At 31.7% G+C, this 21,741-nt stretch overlaps 1 protein-coding gene across 8 annotated transcripts in view; it reads right to left on the bottom strand.

Annotated features, from left to right (window-relative positions):
* Window positions 1–21,741, bottom strand: part of EndoA (SH3 domain containing GRB2 like, endophilin-A) — a 90,266-nt gene that overhangs the window by 26,066 nt on the left and 42,459 nt on the right. For all 8 annotated transcript variants that reach the window (XM_076406173.1, XM_076406176.1, XM_076406171.1 and 5 more), the window contains exons 2-3: window positions 16,946–17,003; window positions 13,883–13,951 (exon numbers count right to left, since the gene is read on the bottom strand). In XM_076406173.1, coding sequence (XP_076262288.1) covers window positions 13,883–13,951; window positions 16,946–16,990 — 114 coding nt within the window. In that variant the 5' untranslated portion in view covers window positions 16,991–17,003. The remainder of the gene's footprint in view (window positions 1–13,882; window positions 13,952–16,945; window positions 17,004–21,741) is intronic.

The raw sequence follows: 21,741 nt of genomic DNA, 5'->3' as shown, positions 1-21,741 counted from the left end.
TATATTTATTTTTAATAAATGATGTTTAATTAATTGTCAGTTATTACACATGGCAGCGTGTGGGAAGGATACTACAGGATATATGTCGACAACATTCCTGACGACAATCAAGTAAACGACGTAAATCAGACTCCACTCCAGAATTGTTGTTGAAATTACAAGGATATTATTCCGTAACAAGTTCATTTTAATTATACATAAGTTCACATGTAAGGACTTTGAAGTTTCAATGAAGTTCCGTAAACCAGGTAATACAATTAGCATGCAAAACCTTTTCAAAAGGCAGTTCTTACAACTTAATGGGTAATATATCGAGTGGAAATTTCTGAAAGGATTAGGCAATATGTTTAACAAATTTTATGAAATATATAGGCAAAATTAGTTTTTTTATATTCTTTAAAATGAATAATTGCACCTACTCGGATTTCGTTTTAATGAGATGATAATTAAGCTTGATTATTAAATGCCTAAAAGAGGGATAAAGGAGATTTATATTTAATAAAAAATACACCCTTGTAGATGATAGATGTATATTTTAAATCGTACCTCGATGTACATCGTAAAATATCTCAGGTGATAATAAATTAAGATCTTATCATTATTTTATCTCAAAACAAATAATCAACAATTGATTGTTAGTGTTAAATGAATTTGCAGTTATAAAAAATATTTTATCTTACATTTTTTAGTTAAATATATTTTAATTAAATTAAATATTTGAAGAGGAAAAATTTATTGACATTATTGATTTTCAACAGTTCTTTATATCACTCTAAAATTAAAAATAGACATTACATGAAACTGATGAGTAACAATGAATAATGGTAAAATGGAGAAACAAAAAAGAAGTTTATAAATGTAATTTGTATTGATATTTACGAATTTGTATTATATAATTGTTTGAAATCTTCACAGATATTGAACATTGCAGGTGAACCAATTTATCAATAGAATCATGTTCAAAAGATACAATACATATTTGATAGCTAAACACAAATAAAAAATAATGGTAAAGTGATTTTCCAATATAGACGTTAGAAGACCTGCTATTGGGAACACTTTTTTCACAAAACACAAACACAAACTTTTTCACAAGTTTTGTTTTTCACACAAACTTTTTTCACAAGTGTCTGTTTATTTGCTTATTTTTACTAGTTAACGACCCCACACTCTGAAACTGTTTATGGTCGGTGTTTACGTAATTAATACAGAAAATACAAACATAGTAACATAAATATGGAAAAATAGTTTGATAAGAAATATAAAACTGACAGGAGCAAAAGTAAATGAAATATGCAAAATATGTCATAAAATTTCAAAACGTCAATGATGATGACTTCTGAAAATGTTATTTACTATATAATTATATTTCAAAAAATCTTTTAAGACCCTGTCAGTTATTCTTAATTAAATATTTTATAATAAGTGGCATTCAAGCGATTTGAATTTGATTTTTTGACAATTTAAAATTATATTTTTAACCCTGAACGTAACCTGGGGTTAACTCGTTCAAACACAATTAACAAATTCCATTTTACATCGTTGTATTCATGAAAATCAGACCTGCCACAACGCCATGTGTTGATGCTTGAGGGTTTGCACTTTCCACTAATGCACGTGGCGTGGGTTATACACATTATACGGCTTGTCAGTTGCAGCCAGAACATAGTTGGGGTAACTCATTACCATATTGTTCCCACAATAGCCCATTTAGTGTTGTAATATTTTTCTCTGTTTTTGTTTTGTGCTCAAAACCCAATATAATTGCAAGCCAAACATAATTTCATATTACAGTTATGTCATGACTATACTGCCTCGAAGTAAATTTATCGAAAAAGTATGACAAACATTATTTTTCCAACAAACCGATGTATCCAAATCAATTTTTTTGGTTGTCAGAACAGTAAACTTAGAAATTATCGATATTTTTTTCAGAACAATAACATTTTTGATATGCTTAATTAAATAATAGTCAATAAAAATATCGTATTAAAATATAAGGCAGTGTGTAAGTATGCAAGACGTTATATTTGCCCGTATAAATACAAAGCTAGATTTTAGCACAGAAAATTTAGAAATGGGTTTTTATTAAAACATCACTCGCGTTTTCACAGAACAAAAATGTCAAAAAATAAATAATTAAAGAATCATAATGAGTAGCACGTTCTCATGCATTATGACAAAGCGGATGATTAGGTCTTATATATTCAATTTCAAGAGGTTTTTTTCGATCACATTGTCAATAAAAGATTAAAAAAACTACAAAGAATAAGTGTTGTTATTAATTTATAACATTAAAAAAAATTAGTAAACAACAACAATGCATAATTTATCAAATATGGGAGAGTATGGGGAAGTATGGGAGAATAAATTAAAAAATAAAAAAAGTATGATATATAGATATCGAAACATAGGACACTCCAGTAGAATTCAAAGTATATGCATAAAGACGAGATATTGGTATAAACAGCAACAAATCAGAATCAGGGTTGAGAAATATTTGAAAATTACTTCTAATTAAAATATATAATTGAAATACAAATACATATTTCGTACAAATACCAAGTATTTGCAATTCAATTACTTCTTAAAAATGTAATTTGTAATTGGTATTTTAATTACCTGACGCTGAAGTATTTTGTAGTTAGTATTTCAAATATGATAATTATGACTTCGAAATACATTTGAACATTAATATATTTATTATTCAGCCCAAATCGGCCAAATCTGACCCACAAGATGGAGCTCTCATAACTATTATAACAGGTTAATTGAAAAGTCCATGGCCTGACACATAGATGGCGCCACTAGAATTAAATCCATATGTTTTTAAGTTAGCACAAACCCTCAAAAGATGCGTGTATAAATTTGACAGCTGTCGGCTCATTAGTTTGTGAATTATAGCATTTTGAGGAAGCAACTTTTGTTATTGTGAAAAAAATGGATAAAAAGAAATTTCGCGTGTTGATAAAATATTGCTTTTTGAAGGGAAAAGATACAGAACAAAAACTTGGCTTGATGCCGAGTTTCCGGACACTGCACCAGGAAAATCAACCATCAAGGATTGGTATGCTAAGTTTAGACGTGGTGAAATGAGCACCGAAGACGGTGAACGGACGGCCAAAAGAGGTTGTTACCGACGAGAACATTAAAAAAATCTACAAAATGATTTTGAATGACCGTAAATTGAAATTGAATGAAATAGCAGACACACTAAAGATATCATCTAAACGTGTACATCATATCATTCACGAATATTTGATTATGAGAAAGCTTTGTGCAAAGTGGGTGACGCGCGAGCTCACTTTTGACCAAAAACAACAACGAGTTGATGATTCGGAGCAGTGTTTGAAGATGATCAAGTGTAATAGACCCGAGTTTTTGCGCCGATATGTGATAATAGATGAAATATGGCTTCATCATTTCACTCCGAAGTTTAATGGACATCCGAGTAGACTGCACACGGTGAACCCGTTCCAAAGCGTGGGAAAACGTAACAGTCGGCTGGCAAAGTTATGGTGTTTGTATATTGGGATGCGCATGGACTAAATTTGCCAAAAAATGTGTTTTACTATGGTAGGCTGGAGACTTTTCAATTGACCTGTTCTACTTACATAAAAATACTATAATAAATATCGTATTTTGAATACGAGATATTTATTTTGTAATTTGTATTTTAATTAAAACAAAACATGTGTTTGTTCAGCTATGCATAGAATATACCTGAATGGGTGAAAATTGTGAAGAGAAATAGAAAATAATTATAAATCAAATATGTTCGATTTTGATGGGAATGGTACCAGTGTTCTTCAGGCGTTTTATTTTAAGTTATTGCAAATTGACTAATGGACAGTAGATAGACGCTTAAAAAATTTGGGAATGATAATCAAGGAAGGAAATTGGCTTGAATTTGGAGAGTTTCTTCTTTTGTTACAAAAATGGAAGGGATTTTATTTTTCAGCACATCAATAATTGGACAAAAACTACTTGCTGCCACTCATACGCAAAGTAATTCCAGCTCCCACTGCATTCTCCTGATATTAATCCGTCCGACTACCATTTGTTTTGATAGCACAAGATCTGGCTGATTTTATCAATTTGATTTTAAATAAATTATTTATTTTGAATAAAAAATACCTTATGAATTAGTACCTGATGTTAGTAAATAGCATACCATTAATAATAAATAATTGGACCAAATCTGTGTAAATCCGGATGTAAAATATATAACAGTGTTGAAAATGAAATAGTTAAAAATCTAACAAAGATCCCTTTTAGTCATTCCTTTTACTTCGTAAATTGAATCGATGAAAGGATATATAAGAGAACATTTTATTGCGGTTAAAAGTTCCAAATCGAATAAGTTTTCTGTGGAAAAGATGAAGCTCTTTCGTTCTTTCATAACGCTTTTTCGCACTTCAGTAATACCGTGTATTATTCGTTTTTTATTTTCGTTAAGGACGCCTGTCTGTTCGCGAAATCCTTTTAAATTATTTGCAACGCTCGAGAGACAGTCCGTTTAATTTAGTCAACTTTATGCAATATCGGCAGCAATATATACCGAGAAATTTGTCAGCTTAAATTTAACTGATGTTTAAAATTAAAAATAGTATTTGTGAGGTGAGTGACTGAAACAATATTTAAATTTACAATTTACTGAATGCAAAAAAGTATCGTTTTTAATAGAAACATAAGTAAATTCGTTTAAAATAAATTGTTCGATTATACTGCCCAACAATGAAAATAATATTTTTTATACTTTTTTGTAATATTGTATTTTCTCATTTTTACAAATTTTTACTTAACGTGGCCTCCGAAACACGGTTTTCGTTATTAAGTCTACCAACTGGCCAGTGACCATTTTAAAGAGCATCTCACAGTCTGGTTTGCTGGCGTGAATGGGATTATTTTCTTTGTCAGATTTTGCACTCTTGTCTTATGGATAATCACAATTATGGACACAAATATAACATGCCTTCTTTCGATAATTGTTCTTTTCTTCTTGTCTGTCTAAAGGTTCTGTGAAGGTTATAAATCGGTATTTAAGTATTTAATATCTTAAAGAATAAACATTTCTGTAAAAAAATCATATTTTTTAAAATTCAGAATTGTCAGATTAGATAAGGGTTTTAAATGTTTTTTGAATGAATTTAGTATTCAAATGTTAAATAGTATTTGTTCTGTTATTATTATGTATATATTTTCATAAATAAAAATTATTAATTTATTTTAATTAAAATATATTTTTTAAATTTTCCGCTATAAATATTCGGGCTTGTCGCATTCTCTGGTGGTTCTAAACGCAAAACTTTATATATGGGAGATCGCCTTCTATGCCTCTATGCTACTAACATATAAGTCGTGAGCTCCACATATATGTTGCAGCACATGTTCAATTATATTTTAAAAAATTACTGAGAAGTAAAAAACAATCAGTGGCTGTCGCTATGCCTATGGCCTGGCGAGAGTCTATATACTATATAATTGACTGAATGAATGAATATCTTTACTCAGCCAGGATTGAAAAATTAATTGGAAAAGAACAATGAAACACCTGTGTTTTCCATCGTCCATTCATACTATTACACATTATCAGTACCTACATTACCCCAAATTTATGAGTTGGAAATAGAAAATGAAGATACTGTGAAGAAGAAGAACTCAACAAGCCTTCAACATCTCAATGACCTTGATTTGAAATAAAAGATTTTTTTTTTTTTTTTTTTTTTTTTTTTTTTTATAATTATATACATTGTTACTAGTCGTTGCCGACTAACCTACAATTTGTCCTTATAATAGCTTAAATCTAGGTATATATCTAATAGGACTCATCAGTCCTACATAGTCTCTAACATAATAATAATTGTTTTAACACTTTGAGTTTTTTCTAATGCACCTCACTGCACTACACTACAACACACTACACAAGTTCAAATGGTTTGGTCCTTTTGAGTCTGCGTCCGGTTTTGGTGTTGTCCAAGAGTTGTAATACTTCGAAATTAACATGAGAGTGAAGTCTCTCCTCATGTCTCTTTGCAATTCTTTTAATTTCTTGATTGACAGTCGGTATCTGAAGATCTCGATGTAAATAAATGGTCCGGTAATATCTGGGTGCACCTACGATGCTTCTTAGGACTTTGTTCTGGAAAACTTGTATTAGATTTATGTTGCTTTTTGCGGAACATCCCCATATTTGTATTCCGTATGTCCATATAGGTTTTAATATTTGTTTATATAGAAGTAATTTATTATGTATAGTTAATTGAGATTTTCTTCCAATTAGCCAATACATTTTTCTATATTTTAACTCAAGTTCTTTTCTTTTCTTTTTGACATGTTCCCTCCACCGTAGTTTTGCATCAAGTGTCATTCCGAGATACTTAGCATTATTGCTGTATGGTATGACAGTGTGGTTTATGGTCAATGGTGTAAGCGCGGCCTGTTTATAGGTGAATTGAACATGCACAGATTTGTTTTGGTTAATTTGTATTTTCCAGATTTGGGTCCATTTATTTATAGCGTCAGTAGCCTGTTGTAGTTTTCGGGTTGCTTCTTCGCTATTGTTTCCGACAGCAAGAATAGCAGTATCATCAGCAAATGTAGCCATTGTAATGTTTTCGATTTGTGGTATATCACATGTATAAAGTAGGTACAGAATTGGCCCCAGTACACTTCCTTGTGGTACACCTGCTTTAGCTTCTTTTATTGTAGAGTAAGCTTCCTCTTGTTTCACTCTAAACATTCTGGCTGTGATGTAAGATTTTAATAGTTCGGTGTGTTGCTTCGGTAATACTTTCTGTAGCTTATGGACGAGGCCTTTGTGCCATACCTTGTCGAAAGCTTGTGCTACATCTAAGAATACAGCTGAGCATACTTTATTATCTTCATAGGCTTTTTCAATAACATCTGTTATTCTATGCACTTGATCAATCGTTGAATGTTTGGTAATAAACCCAAACTGGTGTGTTGGTATTAGGTTTTTTCTCTCTATAATTGGTTTTAATCTTTTCAAGAGGAGCTTTTCAAATACCTTAGCTATCATCGGTAACAGTGAGATAGGTCGATAAGCTTTTATATCATTTGGTGATTTTCCAGGTTTTGGAACCATTATTATTTCAGCCATTTTCCAAACGTCTGGGACATATTTCAGTCGAAATGCTGCATTGATTAAGTTAGTGAGCTTTATAATACCCTTTCTTGGCAGATTGTGCAGCAATTGCCCTGTTATTAAATCATAGCCTGGTGATTTATTTGGCTTGATGTTAGTTTTAATAACGTTGGTGACTTCTTTCGGAGTTGTTAATTGAATTGTCGAATTTTCGCCGTCTATGTCCGGTAAAGTATGTTCAATTTCACTTTCGTTTGGTTTGAAAGTTTTCTCTAAATGGTCAGCGAATGCTTCTGCTTTCTCCAGGTTGCTGCGTGCCCAACTTCCATGCATGTTTCTTATCGGAGGACTATGTAGACAGGATCGTTTTAGGTATTTAGTGGCTTTCCAGAGCGAGTAGTCTGTGTTCTTGTCATCTGTTAAATTTCGTAGATAGTTATTTATGGAATTGTTTTTAATTTCCAAAATTTCCCTCTTCAACCTTTGTGTTATGTTGTTTAAGATATTCTTATTTTCAGGTGTTCTATTTTGCTGCCATTTTTTCCGTAGTTTTCGTTTTTCAGCTACCATTTCCTTGATTTCTTTCGGGTAATTTATTCCTTTGGTTGAAGTTTTAATTTCTGGAGTGTTATTCCAAGCAGCCTGTTGGATGTCTGCAACGAATTTTTCGGTTTCATAATTTAATTGGTCTTCTGTCTTAAGGGGAACATTTAGTTGAATTCGATTGTTTATTTCTTCAACAAATCCTTCCCAGTCTGTCCTCTTGTTGGTTAATGTTGGATTTTGTTGTTTTCTTATAATGTTTTCACTCAGCGTCAAAATCACAGGTGTGTGATCTGAACTTAAGTCAAAATTTTCTTCAACTTCCATGTAGTTAGTGGTTATGTTTCTAGCTATAAAGAAGTCTAACAGGTCTGGAGTTTTCTCTGGATCGGTAGGCCAATAAGTTGGTTTTCCTGTCGACATGTAACTGCACCCTAGCTCAGCAGCTGCTTTATGTAATTCATTACCTTTAGTTGTCGTCATTCTAGATCCCCATCTTGTATTTTTAGCATTGAAATCACCACCGATTATAAATTTTTCTCCTAGGTTGTTTAGAACATTCAAGTAATTTTCTTTTTTTTGGTTGTATCTTGGAGGGCTATATATGGAAGCTAATGTAACCCTGTATTTGCTAGATATAACAGTTACTGCCGTTACCTGATTTTCTGCTAAACTGAGTCCGGGTTCTTGATGATGGCATATATTATTTTTTATTATTATTGCACTTCCTCCTCTTGCTGTGTTAGCTGGATGAATGGTGTGGTAAAAGTAATATCCTCTAAATTTAATAAAGGATTCCTTTGTCAAATGGGTTTCAGATATTAAGCAAATATCTATTTTTTGCAATTCTAGGAATACTTGTAGGTCAGCGTGATGTTTCTGAATCCCATTAGCATTCCAAATTGCGATGCGGATGTCTTTACTTGCCATTTTTAGTTCTTGAGGCCACCGCCCTATTGTTTTCGAGTTTAAGTAATCTTTCAGAAAACGATTCAATAATCTTTTCCTGGTTGTCCAGCTTTGCTATAAGTTTCAATAGCAGTTCGTTGGTTGTAACGTCTTCTTTTTTTGTTTCTTTTTGAGCGGTTTGGTTTATGCTTTGAGCATAGGTCATTTCATCGTTGATTTCGTTGTACATTTTTGGTTGTTTATTTTGAGTCACTGTTTTTTGCTCTTTAGCCTGACTGATTTTATTTCTTCTCTCTTGGAATGTTTTCGCAACTACGCATCCTCTGTAGCTTGCTGGATGCGCTTCATTGCAATTCGCACATTTCGCTTTTGTTCCTTTGGGTTTTTTGCATTCTCCCGTGATGTGTTTTCCTGAGCATTTTACACACCTTGGTTCCCTTTTACAGAATTTTTGTGTGTGTCCATGTAATTGGCATCTCTTGCACTGTGGCACAAGATTTGCCTTTCTAAGAGGTTCTATTTTTACTTCGACTCCTAGAATTTGTTTAATTTCATAAATTGCTTTTATGTCCGTGTTATGTTGGAATGATAACATAAACAGTGGTAAAGGCTTCTTCTGGACAACTATTTCTCCATTGTTATTTTTATTTCGTTCTTTTTTCAGGATATTTGTGACGTCAGTACATTTAAGTCCATTTTTTATTAACTCTTCCACTATTTTAGTAGTTTTAGCTGTCGGTGGAAGCCCTCTTGCCATTACTTTAATGTCTCTGGTTTGCTTATCTTCATACGAGTGCCATTGTAATTTTAGGAATTCCAAGCACTCAGCAATTTTCGTAAAAGTTTTACGACATTCGGCGTTTAATTTGATTTGTCCATTGTTTAATGTTGTTGCTCTAAATAGTATATTATTTGTTTTCATTGTTTCATATAGCAAGTCAAAGTCTGTGACATTACTTACTATAATTGGAGGTGGTCTCGGCACTTTTATTTCTTTATTCAATTCTTGTGCTTTAATGGTTTTTGGTTGTTGTGGTGAAGCTTCAGGTGAGTAGTTTGCTTTTCGTTTCTTATTTCTTTTAACTGTTATCCAGCCTACTTCTTTTTGCAATTCTTCCTCGTCTGTTTCATAGTTTACAGGCAATTTGTTTTCAGTGCACTGGTTCACTACGGGAATGCTAGTTGGATTGTATGTGTTTTGGTTTTTTATTAGGAGTTGTAGTGCATCTAATTGTTTTTGCATATTTGTTAGTGCAGTTTCCAGATTCCGTCGGGCTGTTTTTTCGTTAATATACGCATTATAGAGAGCTTGCTCATTTTGCGTTCTCTTATGGTTTTCTTGACAAAAGATTTGATTCTGTTGTGCCAGATAAGCTTCACCTGACGTTGAGGATTGTGTTTCCATCTCATTTAGTCTCTGGTTCTCTCTATTAATCATTTTTATTTAATGAATAGTTTAATTCACGTTTTTACAAAAATTTCAGTACCGGTATTTGTTTCAGAACCGTTATAACGCCGCATTTGTGGTACAGATGATGCACCTCCGACCCTTAACAGCCCCCAAAATTTTACCTTTGTTACTTTATTGCAGTGACCATCGTTTTAAACACATTTTCACTAAACATTTAACGCGCAGTTTTAACACTGTTATTGTCGTCACGGTTTTTACTTATTTTTTAAAATCGCATTTGTGGCACAGGTAGTACACTTTCAAATTTATTACACTGACCGTCGCTCCAAACACGTCTTTACTCTACGAAGGTCGAACGACAACTAAAATAAAAGATAATGAATTGCATAGATTAAGCAAATCGGAGTTGAATGATCTCATTCGAAAGTTACGGTCAAGGTTACGACAATCGAATCTTCTGAAAAATGATGTCAGGGTCTCCAAATATACACAATGTCAACGAGATCTGCCTCCTTTCAATTAGAGCAAATAAAACATTTTCTTTGTCTCATGAAGTAAAGAGAAATATTCATTTGTTTTATTCGATAGTTATTTTGATATACATGGGTTATGACCTTACGTAAAATGTGAAACAGTGTTGTACTGTAAAAAGAAATAATTCTACAGCATTAAATATATACTACGAAAAACAAGTAAACAGGAAATAATACAAAATTTCTTAATTTTAATTTCTGAAAATATAATTTAATTGAATTTACAATTGGCGTCATGGCAATGTTTGGAATTCACAGTTATGAGACACATATACTTGTGAAATACATTTATTCGTCAACGATATACGCAAACTGAACATTTCACATTTATCAATCATCTTCGCGCTCTACACACTTTTGTCACCGATTTGGAAGCTTGAATACTCCTTCTTCATAAAAAGTTTGTGGGCGAGTCAGCTTATTGCGCATATACTCTTCCACTGCTTCATTGTTTTCAAATCTATTGCCTCCAAGCAATTCTTTTAAGGGTGCAAACAAAAAATAATCATAAGGTGACAAGTCAGTGCTTAAGGATTTCCCAGCGCATTTATTCCAATTTATTTCTTGTCAAAACTGCGGTGGGTGGCTTGGCGTTGTCATGAAGGATGATGAGGTCTCGAATGGCCATACCCCATCGTTTGCTTTCATACGCGATTTTTGTCAATCCTTAACCGGTGATCACCTTCAATAAGCTCTCGAACAGCACGGATGTTGTTATTTGTGAGACTTATTCATGGGCGTCGATCATGACTTTCATTTTCGACACGTTCTCGCCCATCACTGAATTCTCTGACTCACGTATACACTATTCTGAGAGAGTGTAACATTTCCAAACAGTACCTTCAAACGAGTGAAAATTTCCGATGATTTAACGCCTTCATTGGTTAAAACCTGTATGATGAAGCGTTGTGCAACAGACGAAGACACCTCGTGCTCAGTCATGGCTGTACTATGGTCAGAACCGAGCATAACTGCTACCCACAACGGGTTCCCTCCTCGTCATAAATCAAAGAACACTCGATCATCAAATCCTCTAGATCGGAATTACGTCCTAGGCTAGATAGTAAAATTACCATTTAAATTTGATTCCCCCTCGTAGTTCATTATAATTGAATGATTTACTAAAAGACAAAAAAAGGTTTTTTCGATTATTAAAATAACAAAAAGCATTTCAGGTATCACCGTTTTTCAACCGCACCGTTTTCGGGTATCTTCATAGGAATCGAAGTGCTGAAATGACGGGAAAGGTAGGACGTTTAATTTAAGCGTTTTGTAATATGTGACAGGATCTTATCGTATCGCTGTTAGTAGAAAGTAGTGGCTAGTTTTAGGGACGCATTATCGGTACTTCGGCTGTTACCCGACTTTATTAATTAGATTTATTAATAAAGTCTGAATATTGCCAAGTCATCGAAGAGGTATTTGGGGAAATTTCATCTAGGTGAGTACCTATTCTATTATTTATTTCAATTTTGTAAATTCGCTTCAATTCTACAGTATATTCATTATATTTTAGACAAAATTCAAAACTCGAATTAGAAACATTAAATTTTGGTTGGATTTAAAATTCTGATATGTGGAAAGATAATATTGAAACAACAAGAAAGGTTATGGGTATCTATGTTAGTAAAATTGTAGCATATCTAGATTTGCTTGTCATCCATCAGGCATTTATAAAATCATATCAACGCCTGAGATGGGTTTAAAACTACTCATTAATATCTCTAATTGAAATTTTAATTTCAGTTTAAAAAGCTATTTCAATTTGTGAATTCAAGAAAATATATTCTATATATACTATATTCTTGATATATACGTATAATTTACATGAACTGGCAACGTGACAAAAACCAAATTTTATTGCGTGTGTCAGGCATCCCTACGAGTATGACTCTTGTTTTGTATAACGATCGTCTTTCCTTCAATGAGATCGTATAAGATACCTCATTTACAATCTATAAGGAACTTGTTTTAAGAAAGTTATAATGAACTATTTCCATGTATACTTTGATACATGTGAACCATGAATACTCTTTTCTGTCGAAAGATTTGATATCGTAAGATTATTATTATTATTTTTTGTCCCTATTTTTCATTCAAAATATTTTCTATTCTTGTCATTGAGGTAAGTCTAAGTAAGACTACAGGCTGATAAAAGCGAATTAGAGTAATGTTTCCCATTCTTCAAACCCCTTTGATAACCCCGAACATTATCTATTTTCAATATTGATATGGTGTGTGAATCAATGTCCGTATATAGATTCAGTAAAAACACAGTCGCCATAACTTTGAACATAAATTGTTTGTTTGAACTACAAATTTCTTGAAATAAATTAGTACAATAAAATTCCCACAAATACTTTTTATCGTCACGAAACTTTTCATGTTTAACGCTATTAAAAACATATTTATCTTTTGGAAAAAATACCGAATTTCAAGCTGACTTATATTTTGGACTTGTTGATGCGATACCATAATGAAGCCAATGTCAAGGCAACCTTCCTAATGTAAACGAACGTAAAGTTCTAAAGTGACAGAATAGCGATTTCACATATATCATTGATTAGTAAAATTTATATAAATAAATGTTGTTTGAAAAACATAAAAAAACGAAATTACTTTCTCGCCAACGACATGACACGACAAAAACTGTTAATGTCACACCATAATAATATTTAGCACTTATTTATTAATATTAAGTACTTAGCTTTGCTATTGTGTGATATTATAATATAATACTGCCAATATCTATATGTTGTATACCTCTGCTATATATATCAGTGGTTGTTTTAAATATATTTTTAATGTATTTCTTTTGTTTACGAGTTTTATGACCATAGTGAAATTAGTTTTGTTGGTTAGTATAAACCATTAATAATGTAAAACATTAATAAATATAAACAATACCATATATTCTTAATATAGTATGTAAAATTATGTTTAATATGTTCAGATTACCAAGTTATTTTGTTTTTATTATTTAAAAAATATATTGCATTGGCAAATTATAATAAAACAAAAGAACAAAATCTCTTTATTTCATATAATAATTAAAGTTAATTTAAAAAATACAAATCTATGAAGATCGACAAAAATATTTGAAATCCATAAAAACTCGAAGAAAAAATCAACAATTTGAAGCGAATAAATTAAACGTAATACTGGATATTTTGTGGATGCTTTAAAGTAATTAACAACCTTTCTTGATGAGTGACAGAATATCATTTAAAAATGTGCTGGTGACTGAGTGATAGTCAAGATAAATCTAATTATATCAAAAACCAAATTCATAATAATATAATTACAATAGTAATATTTCAATTTATTAAAAGTTAAACAATAACAACTATATTTAAACAAATATATTTTTGAGCTTACCCTTTCCATATCCATAAAGTCCAGATCCAATTTGGTGCCTTCAGCACCACCCATCTTCTCCGTGACATACTGAAAACAAATAAATAGTCAGAAAAGAAAAATATGAATAGTATAAAACTAATGAACTAATCTTATTTTTGTCGTTTCAGCAATGTATCTATGATCAACATTAGACTTGAGATTCAGATAGCAAAGAGATAAAAATATAGTCCTACTAAACAGGTCAATTGAAAAGTCCCCGGCCTACCATAGTAAAACAATTTTTTTTTGGCAAAATTAGTTCTTTTTGTATAATTCATTATTACATAATTCCCCTCAAGAGTGATACACTGATTATAGCATTATTATTTTTGTAGTACGATTTGTCCTTTCAAATCGGACTCAAAATAGGACTCAGTTTCGGCGATCACACGAAAATTTCTTCCCAGCGAGCATTCTTTTGAGATCTGAGAACAGGAAATAGTCGCTGGTGGCCAGATCTGGAGAATACGGTGGATGAGGAAGCAATTCAAAGCCCAATTCATGGATTTTTGCCATCGTTTTCACTGACTTGTGACACGGGGCATTATCTTGGTGAAGCAGCACTTTCTTTTTATTCAAATGCGGCCGTTTTTCGGCGATTTCGTCCTTCAAACGGTCCAATAACGCTATGTAATAGTCGCTGTTGATGGTTTTCCCACGCTTTGGAGCGGGTTCATCGTGTGTAGTCTATCTGGATGACTGTCGATTGGACTTAGGAGTGAAATGATGGAGCCATGTTTCATCCATTGTCACATATTGACGCAAAAACTCGGGTTTATTACACTTGATCATCTTCAAACACTGCTCCGAATCATCAACTCGTCGTTGTTTTTGGTCAAAAGTGAACTCGCGCGGCACCCACTATGCACAGTCCTTTCTCATACCCAAATATTCGTGAATGATATGATGTACACGTTCAGTTGATATCTTTAAAATGTCTGCTATTTCAATCAACCTCTTTTGGGCGTCCACTGCGTTCACCGTCTTCGGTGCTCATTTCATCACGTCTAAACTTAGCATATCAATCCTTGATGGTTGATTTTCCTGGGGCAGTGTCCGTAAACTCGGCATCAAGCCAAGTTTTTGCTGCAACTGTCTTTTATCCCTTCAAAAAGCAATATTTTATCAAAACGCGAAATTCCTTTTTATCCATTTTTTTCTCAATAACAAAAGTTGCTTCACTCAAAATGCTATAATTCACTGCTGATCATCCGACTGCTGTCAAATTTGTTCTTTTGCAAAACGCATCTTTTGAGGGTTAAGGCTAACTAGAAAACATGGATTTACTTCTAGTAGCGCCATCTATGTGTCAGGCCGGGGACTTTTCAACTGACCTGTTAAATATGAGTTTAAAAGTTTCTAGAAGTTTTTTTTTTGTTGATTAAATTAAGGAAAATATTTTATCTAAATTAAAGATTTATGTAATTTGTGTTATTTGTGCATTTATGTAATTTATGTTACTGGTTTTTTTCAATGAAAAATTTTGATTTGTTTGACTTTTTTAATAATAGGTTATGTTATTGGGTATATGAATTAATTTTCATAGTTACGATCTTAACTAAGTATTTAACAAAATTCCTTGTGTGGTGCTAATTACTGATAATATTGGTGATAATTATTCTAAAATTATGATTTTAAAAGTGGTGATTTCGATCTCAATGATCAGCTGTGTCTCGAACAGCATCTAAAGTTTCAGCAAAAGAGATTGTAGCACAGTTAGGAGAACACCAAATAAATCTTTCCAAACGCTTGCATGACGATATAAAATTTAAACTTAGAAGATCTGTCCCACATGTATTGGCCGAACACTAGTTGGGTCAATAGATGAACACGTGTTTTTTTAACTGATTACCTGCCAACAAATATGAGTTTCGGGCAATTGTAACTCTTGGCCAAAAGAACATCCTTTAACGAGAATATTAAGCGTAAAAAATTATGAATAAGTTGTCACAAAGGGTTATCCTGGTATAACTGTTAGCAAGAAGAAGTACAGATGGATATCATCCAATCTTTTGCTTAACAGACATAATATACAGACATAATATACAGACATAATATAACAGACATAACATATATAATATGCAGTAGTGATATTCTGATGAAATTAAGTGTCTTTCATGAGAAACATCCTATATATCATTAGTGGGAAATGACAGTGAAATAATAAAATATATAATCCATGCATTATGTAATAAATTTGAGAATGAGAGGAAAATTATTTTCAGTGCTATCACAGTCTGCTGCGCTCGTATTATGATGATGTTTACAAGGAAAGAAAGAGTGATGTGAGTGAATAAATTACACAGATAATGTAATAAAAAAAGGTTGAAAAACGTTAGAGTCGAACGAAAATGGGGCCTATGAACATATTTGTTTAGTACATTGGACTACTAAACTGACATATTAATATATCGCAGGCATAACCCTCACTAATGTTGAGGATGCGTGTGTGTGAAGAGACTAACGGTGAAATTCGTTTAATATTTACTCAACAGGAAAGAAAGAAAAATGACTGCCTTAACTTGTCCCTTATGGGTACTCTTACTACAGTATGACTTGTTTGAGCTCAAATAACATTTATCTTCCAGAAAAAAATGTACACTCCGCGTCAAAACTTTAGCACACTAGCATTTTTCATTTCAATTCTTAACATAAATACATTCTTAGCTTTCAGATTTTAGGATTAAAGACGGATAGTCTAGGTATTCATGTAAACATTACAAAGAGGCTGCTATTATATACTATGCTAGCTTACCCCAACAATTTTCATTAATATTCAAACCGGCCACTTTAAAAAATATTGTCTTGCTGAAAAATATAATTCTGACCTGCAATTTTTATTTCATATTTGGCCTATAACTGTTCGCCTATTGATTTAACATCATTTTAGTATCGTCTGATTTTTAAAAAATAATGATAGTAATTATGTAAGATGTAATATTTACCAATATTACATTTTACGTACAAGTATTAATTATAATATAAACATGATTGATATGTAAATCAATAATTAACTATAGCTAATAAAATAAATAAACTTACCTGATTACACTTATTTATTTGTTTCTTAAGACCGGCGAATGCCATATTATACACTTATCTGTAACAAAAATAAAACATTAAGCTACTATCAGTTAAATACACTAAATATTAATCATCGCACATTCTAATCAACAATTTTATTCACTGTCTCCTTGATATGTACCAAGAGGTTTATTTCAAATATGTATGCTATACTATCGTTTTATTTCCTGTTTCGATGATAAACATACTATATATATATAATGATATTTTTTAAACATATAGGTTAGTATGAGATTATTTAAATATTTATATATTTAAATAGAATTAGCATTAGTGGCTATCAGAATTGCAGTAATGGGTTAGGTGCGTAAAAAATATTTACTCATCCGATCATTTATTAATTTAATCTTGAGTTTATAACGGCGTGTACTTGACCAACTATAAGATACTGATTAAAATAAACGCAGCAAAATTATTACTATTTAAAAATTTCATTCGTTATTTAAGAAAGACTTCAGTCTAGATATTTTAAAAAGTCGATTTTTTCAATGCTTAACCTTTTAATAATGTGAATGAAGCGATTTGCTTAACATTTAACGTGAGCCATATTATCAAAGGAAAAAAATTAATTAATTTTTTCGCTAAATTACGGTTGTTATTTTTTTTTGGTAATTCTGTATTTTTTAAACATAGTAAATATTCCAGTTTCGTTATAGTTTCGATACGATAGAATAATGGATAGAGAAGCCTCACACCAAATTTCAAGTAAATCGGTTCAGTAGAACAACCGTCCCGAAAAAAGCAGATTCGAGAAGAACGTTGAACGTTGTTCGTATTTAGATGTCGACTCTCTAAAACAGCTATATCTCAAAAAAAAATTAAATTTTGAAAAATCCTCGTAAGGTTTAATACTATTAATATTCTTAAACGGTTAAGCTAAATTGATTTTTTCAAATATTTAGACTAGAATGCCTCCTTAACGAGCTGTAGTTCTAATCTTGCATTTTACACCCTTTTCACTGACGCAGTATTACTTAAATTCCTAGGGTTTGGTCCTATTTACTCTGTGAATGACCTGTTGTCCGTTTGGTAGTTGTTTCGTGTTGCATAATATATTGTCTAAAATATTTGAATAATTTTTATATTACTGTCTAGGATGCAACACCATAGTATGCAGTATATTATGCAGCTATAATGATTCTACCACTTGATTAAAATCTTCTTAAGTATTGGTTTTCTATATCATATTTGAACAAGTCTTTCGGTACTGTACTTATTGTATTTTTAACTCTTATTATTTTCTGTTTAACAAGTTTCTTCCATTTGAATTTGAATTAATGTCATACCTAAATAAATGGCTTTATTTTCGTATGGCATAGTGTTTGTTGGTAAAGTTGATTGAGGAACAATTTGTGTCCTTTCTGCTTTTTTATAGATGGTTCTTGATTCGTGTCCCATATCAGGAGAATTGTGTTATCTGTGAAAGTACCTATTATAATTCCTTCTAATTTAGGTATATCAGTAGTATAGAAAGGACAGATTGAAGGATGCTAACCCTGTCTGTATTTTTATATAAATCTCAAAAGATCTGTTGGATATATTGTTTGTACATAAGATGATAACAATCTATTAGCATTTGTTATATTAAGTATGGAAATTGAGAGACACAATGAAGAGGAATCTTTGTAATTCAGCGACAAAATTATTTCTGAGTGTATTCTGATTATGTCAGAGATGTTAGACAGATATGTTTCATATTAAAACCTATATTTTTCTGTGTTGAATAGGTCACATTTTGTGCTAATAAAGCAACATTTGTGGGAAGTTTTGGTTTTCTTGTTCGAATTGCAAAAACGTGCAGATGAATGATTGTAAGTTTTTGATTCCAATGTCCCATTCATTGTTTCAGTCCAACTAATGAATTATGTAGTGATTTTGATGTTTCAAAAATTCGAAGGCAAAGAATTGGAGGAATTACTCGATGAAGTGGTATCACTATGATTAAGTGTTATGAGAATTAATATTTTTAAGTAGAGAAAAAAGATTATAATTATTCGTCAGCAGCAGGTTCTAAGCTAAAAAATAAAGTGCTTTGACATCAGACTGTGATAAAAAACTGATATTGTTGCAATCGCTATTAACATTTAGTTTTTCCAATAATTCAGCCAATTCACGTTATAGATGATGTTGAATATACCGCCAAATGCAGTTTGTAAAAATGTAAAATTCGTTTTTACACTCGGAGCAAATTTTTCCTTCCCATTTTATCCTAGTAAAAAGAGATAGAATGCTGTCTGATGCGTTGGAACATGTAACCGAATCAGTCTATAAAATGCGATTTGTGTTGGTACTGGTCGTCAAATGTCTACAAATCTTCATTAAAAAAAAAGTTAAATTCTTCAAAACATAATTAGTAAAAACATAACAGTGGTAATAATTAGATGTTACAAACCGGCAACATTGCGACCTGCTGACGTCATAAATTTTGATGACGGGCATTGACTGTTTTATTAGATGGACTGTAGTTGTAGTTTGTGTGTATATGCTATTTAAATTAAAAAATAGATTTGTTTATCCAAGGAATTTGGCAATCTGAATAAAAGGAAAAATAGTAGCTAGTTTTGGTTAATATACCCATATATTTTATTAATAGATAACGGTATAACCATAGATATTGTAGACACTATAATACACAACATAGTATTAATGAAATAACTTTCTGTGTAATCAACTACAGCACTAGACATTTAAATAAATGCAATACTCAAAGCGGAAAGGGAATAATTATGTTTACTGCCTAATTAAATTTGAAATGATAAAATTATGCTACAAAATGTCAGTCTGCCAATTAAAGCAGACAAATAAGAAAAGGAAAAAACGTCCCTTTATGAATCTGTTTTAAGTGCGATTGCTTCCATTAACAGTTTTTATAAATTAGATCCAATTTTAAGAAAGGTTTGTCTAATGAGCGTTAAAAGCATTTTCATTTTTCGTATTCCTCAAAATGGAGATGGAACATTTTAATAACAGTATTTCAGTTTTTTACATATTCATACATGGGATGGTAATAATGTATAACAAATAATAACAAGATAGGATATACAATATTTTAAAACAAAGAAGTAGTAAATAAACCTGATGCTTTGGGTTGTTTAACTTTTGTATGAAATAAATCTAGTTTACAGCGGTCTATTTCAAGATAAAATATCGGGAAAAACATAGAGTAAGTTTAGCTATCCATCTACTTATATCAAGATAATAAAACGTTTCAAGTCATAATACATTTTCGATTCCATATTGCGTGTTCTATATTAAAAACACGCCAGGTGTAGAGTAAGCCCAACTATACAGCTACATTCAAATACATACGCATACCACCACACAAACATCAACAACTTGCTAAAGAATTGAACCAGGAGTAATGTTAAGAACAAAAACATGATGTTCAGCCAAACCTATAATCGCAAAACAAATAAAAACGATTAAATATTATAGATTTACATCTAAAATATGTCAAGCCGATCAATCCATCATGATATCAAAATTAAATAAAATATGAAGTTAAGGCAACTGATAACCATCGAGGGTTAGTTTATAGATCACTAGAAAATACACTAAACGAAGAAAATGAGTTGTAATAATATCAAAATATCGATAGTCTAAGGGAAACTTTTTCAATCTTGGCGAACTTTTTCAATTAAGATGATATGTGTTCAGTTTCGGAACTACACTGAAAGTGTCCTACGTAAAATTTGGTTTGAGAAAAATTCTTTTCCGCATAATGTCTAATGAAATTTGAAATTGGATTATAATAACTAGTTGTTAGAAAACTTAATAGAATACGTATTATTATGGTCGAGCAATTAGTTTATGAGTAATAGCAATTTATAAGAGTATAAACTTTTTTTAGCGTTAAAGGTCTGTTAAAGTAGTTTTCCGGGTTTTAATCAACGTTGGGTTTTTCGAACAACCTATAGTCTTAGGACGACGATCTGTCGTCTTCAGATCTTGGTCTTTCCTTGTCGTTTTAGTATAATCGTTTGGGTCTAAAGAACATATGTTCTTTTACAATTTCAACGTTGCCACTTCAAATCTTTGTCGCTTATGGCGCCACATTGAAAAGGTTATAATACACATATTGAAAAGGTTATAATGTTTTACTATATATTGCAAAATCGGTTATGACCTGTCCTCTGCAGGTATAAAGATCAGGAAAAAACATTAAACCAGGAAGAAAGAAGAAGTATCACAGATAAAAGTGGCTGTGAATAAACAATGGCGGCGATACAACATCATTGTTATTGAACCAAGGTAAAATAAATTTTATTAATGTAACCCCGACAAAAAATCATATATAAACTACGTCATCCATACAGTTAAAAATCCAAATACTGATCCAGAGATCATTGCTAAAGTTCGACAACGTTTCCTTCTTGAAGTATGCAGTTACAGTAACGTGAAAAATAAGAAAAATATGTGGTTAAATAATTGTATATATGCATGTTTCACATCGTCAGCGTATTAAAGTTAATTTAATATTGTTTCCCTACCACCAACAGATGTAGCAGCGCGACAACATTCATACCGTATCTATCACCAGGTTCAGCATTGGTATGAAACCGAATAAAATGTAGAGTAATGGAGATAGAAGAGAAATAAGAATTGGCTTACTGTCACCATGTTAATTACCATGAAAGTCCTCAGCTCTGGAAAGCTTGCTAAATATTTCTTGCGAATACAAAAATCTGCGGATCCAGAAAAGCCGAGTTAAGGTGCTCTGTTATACACACTGTTTTCGAGCAAACGTAAGATGA

The sequence above is a fragment of the Rhynchophorus ferrugineus genome, unplaced genomic scaffold, assembly GCF_030347505.1.
Source record: "Rhynchophorus ferrugineus isolate W39M unplaced genomic scaffold, kcgeb_rfMv2 rfM5, whole genome shotgun sequence".
Taxonomy (NCBI): domain Eukaryota; kingdom Metazoa; phylum Arthropoda; class Insecta; order Coleoptera; family Curculionidae; genus Rhynchophorus; species Rhynchophorus ferrugineus.
Note: the sequence above shows the minus strand (reverse complement) of the source record. Positions and strands in the feature narration are given on the sequence as shown.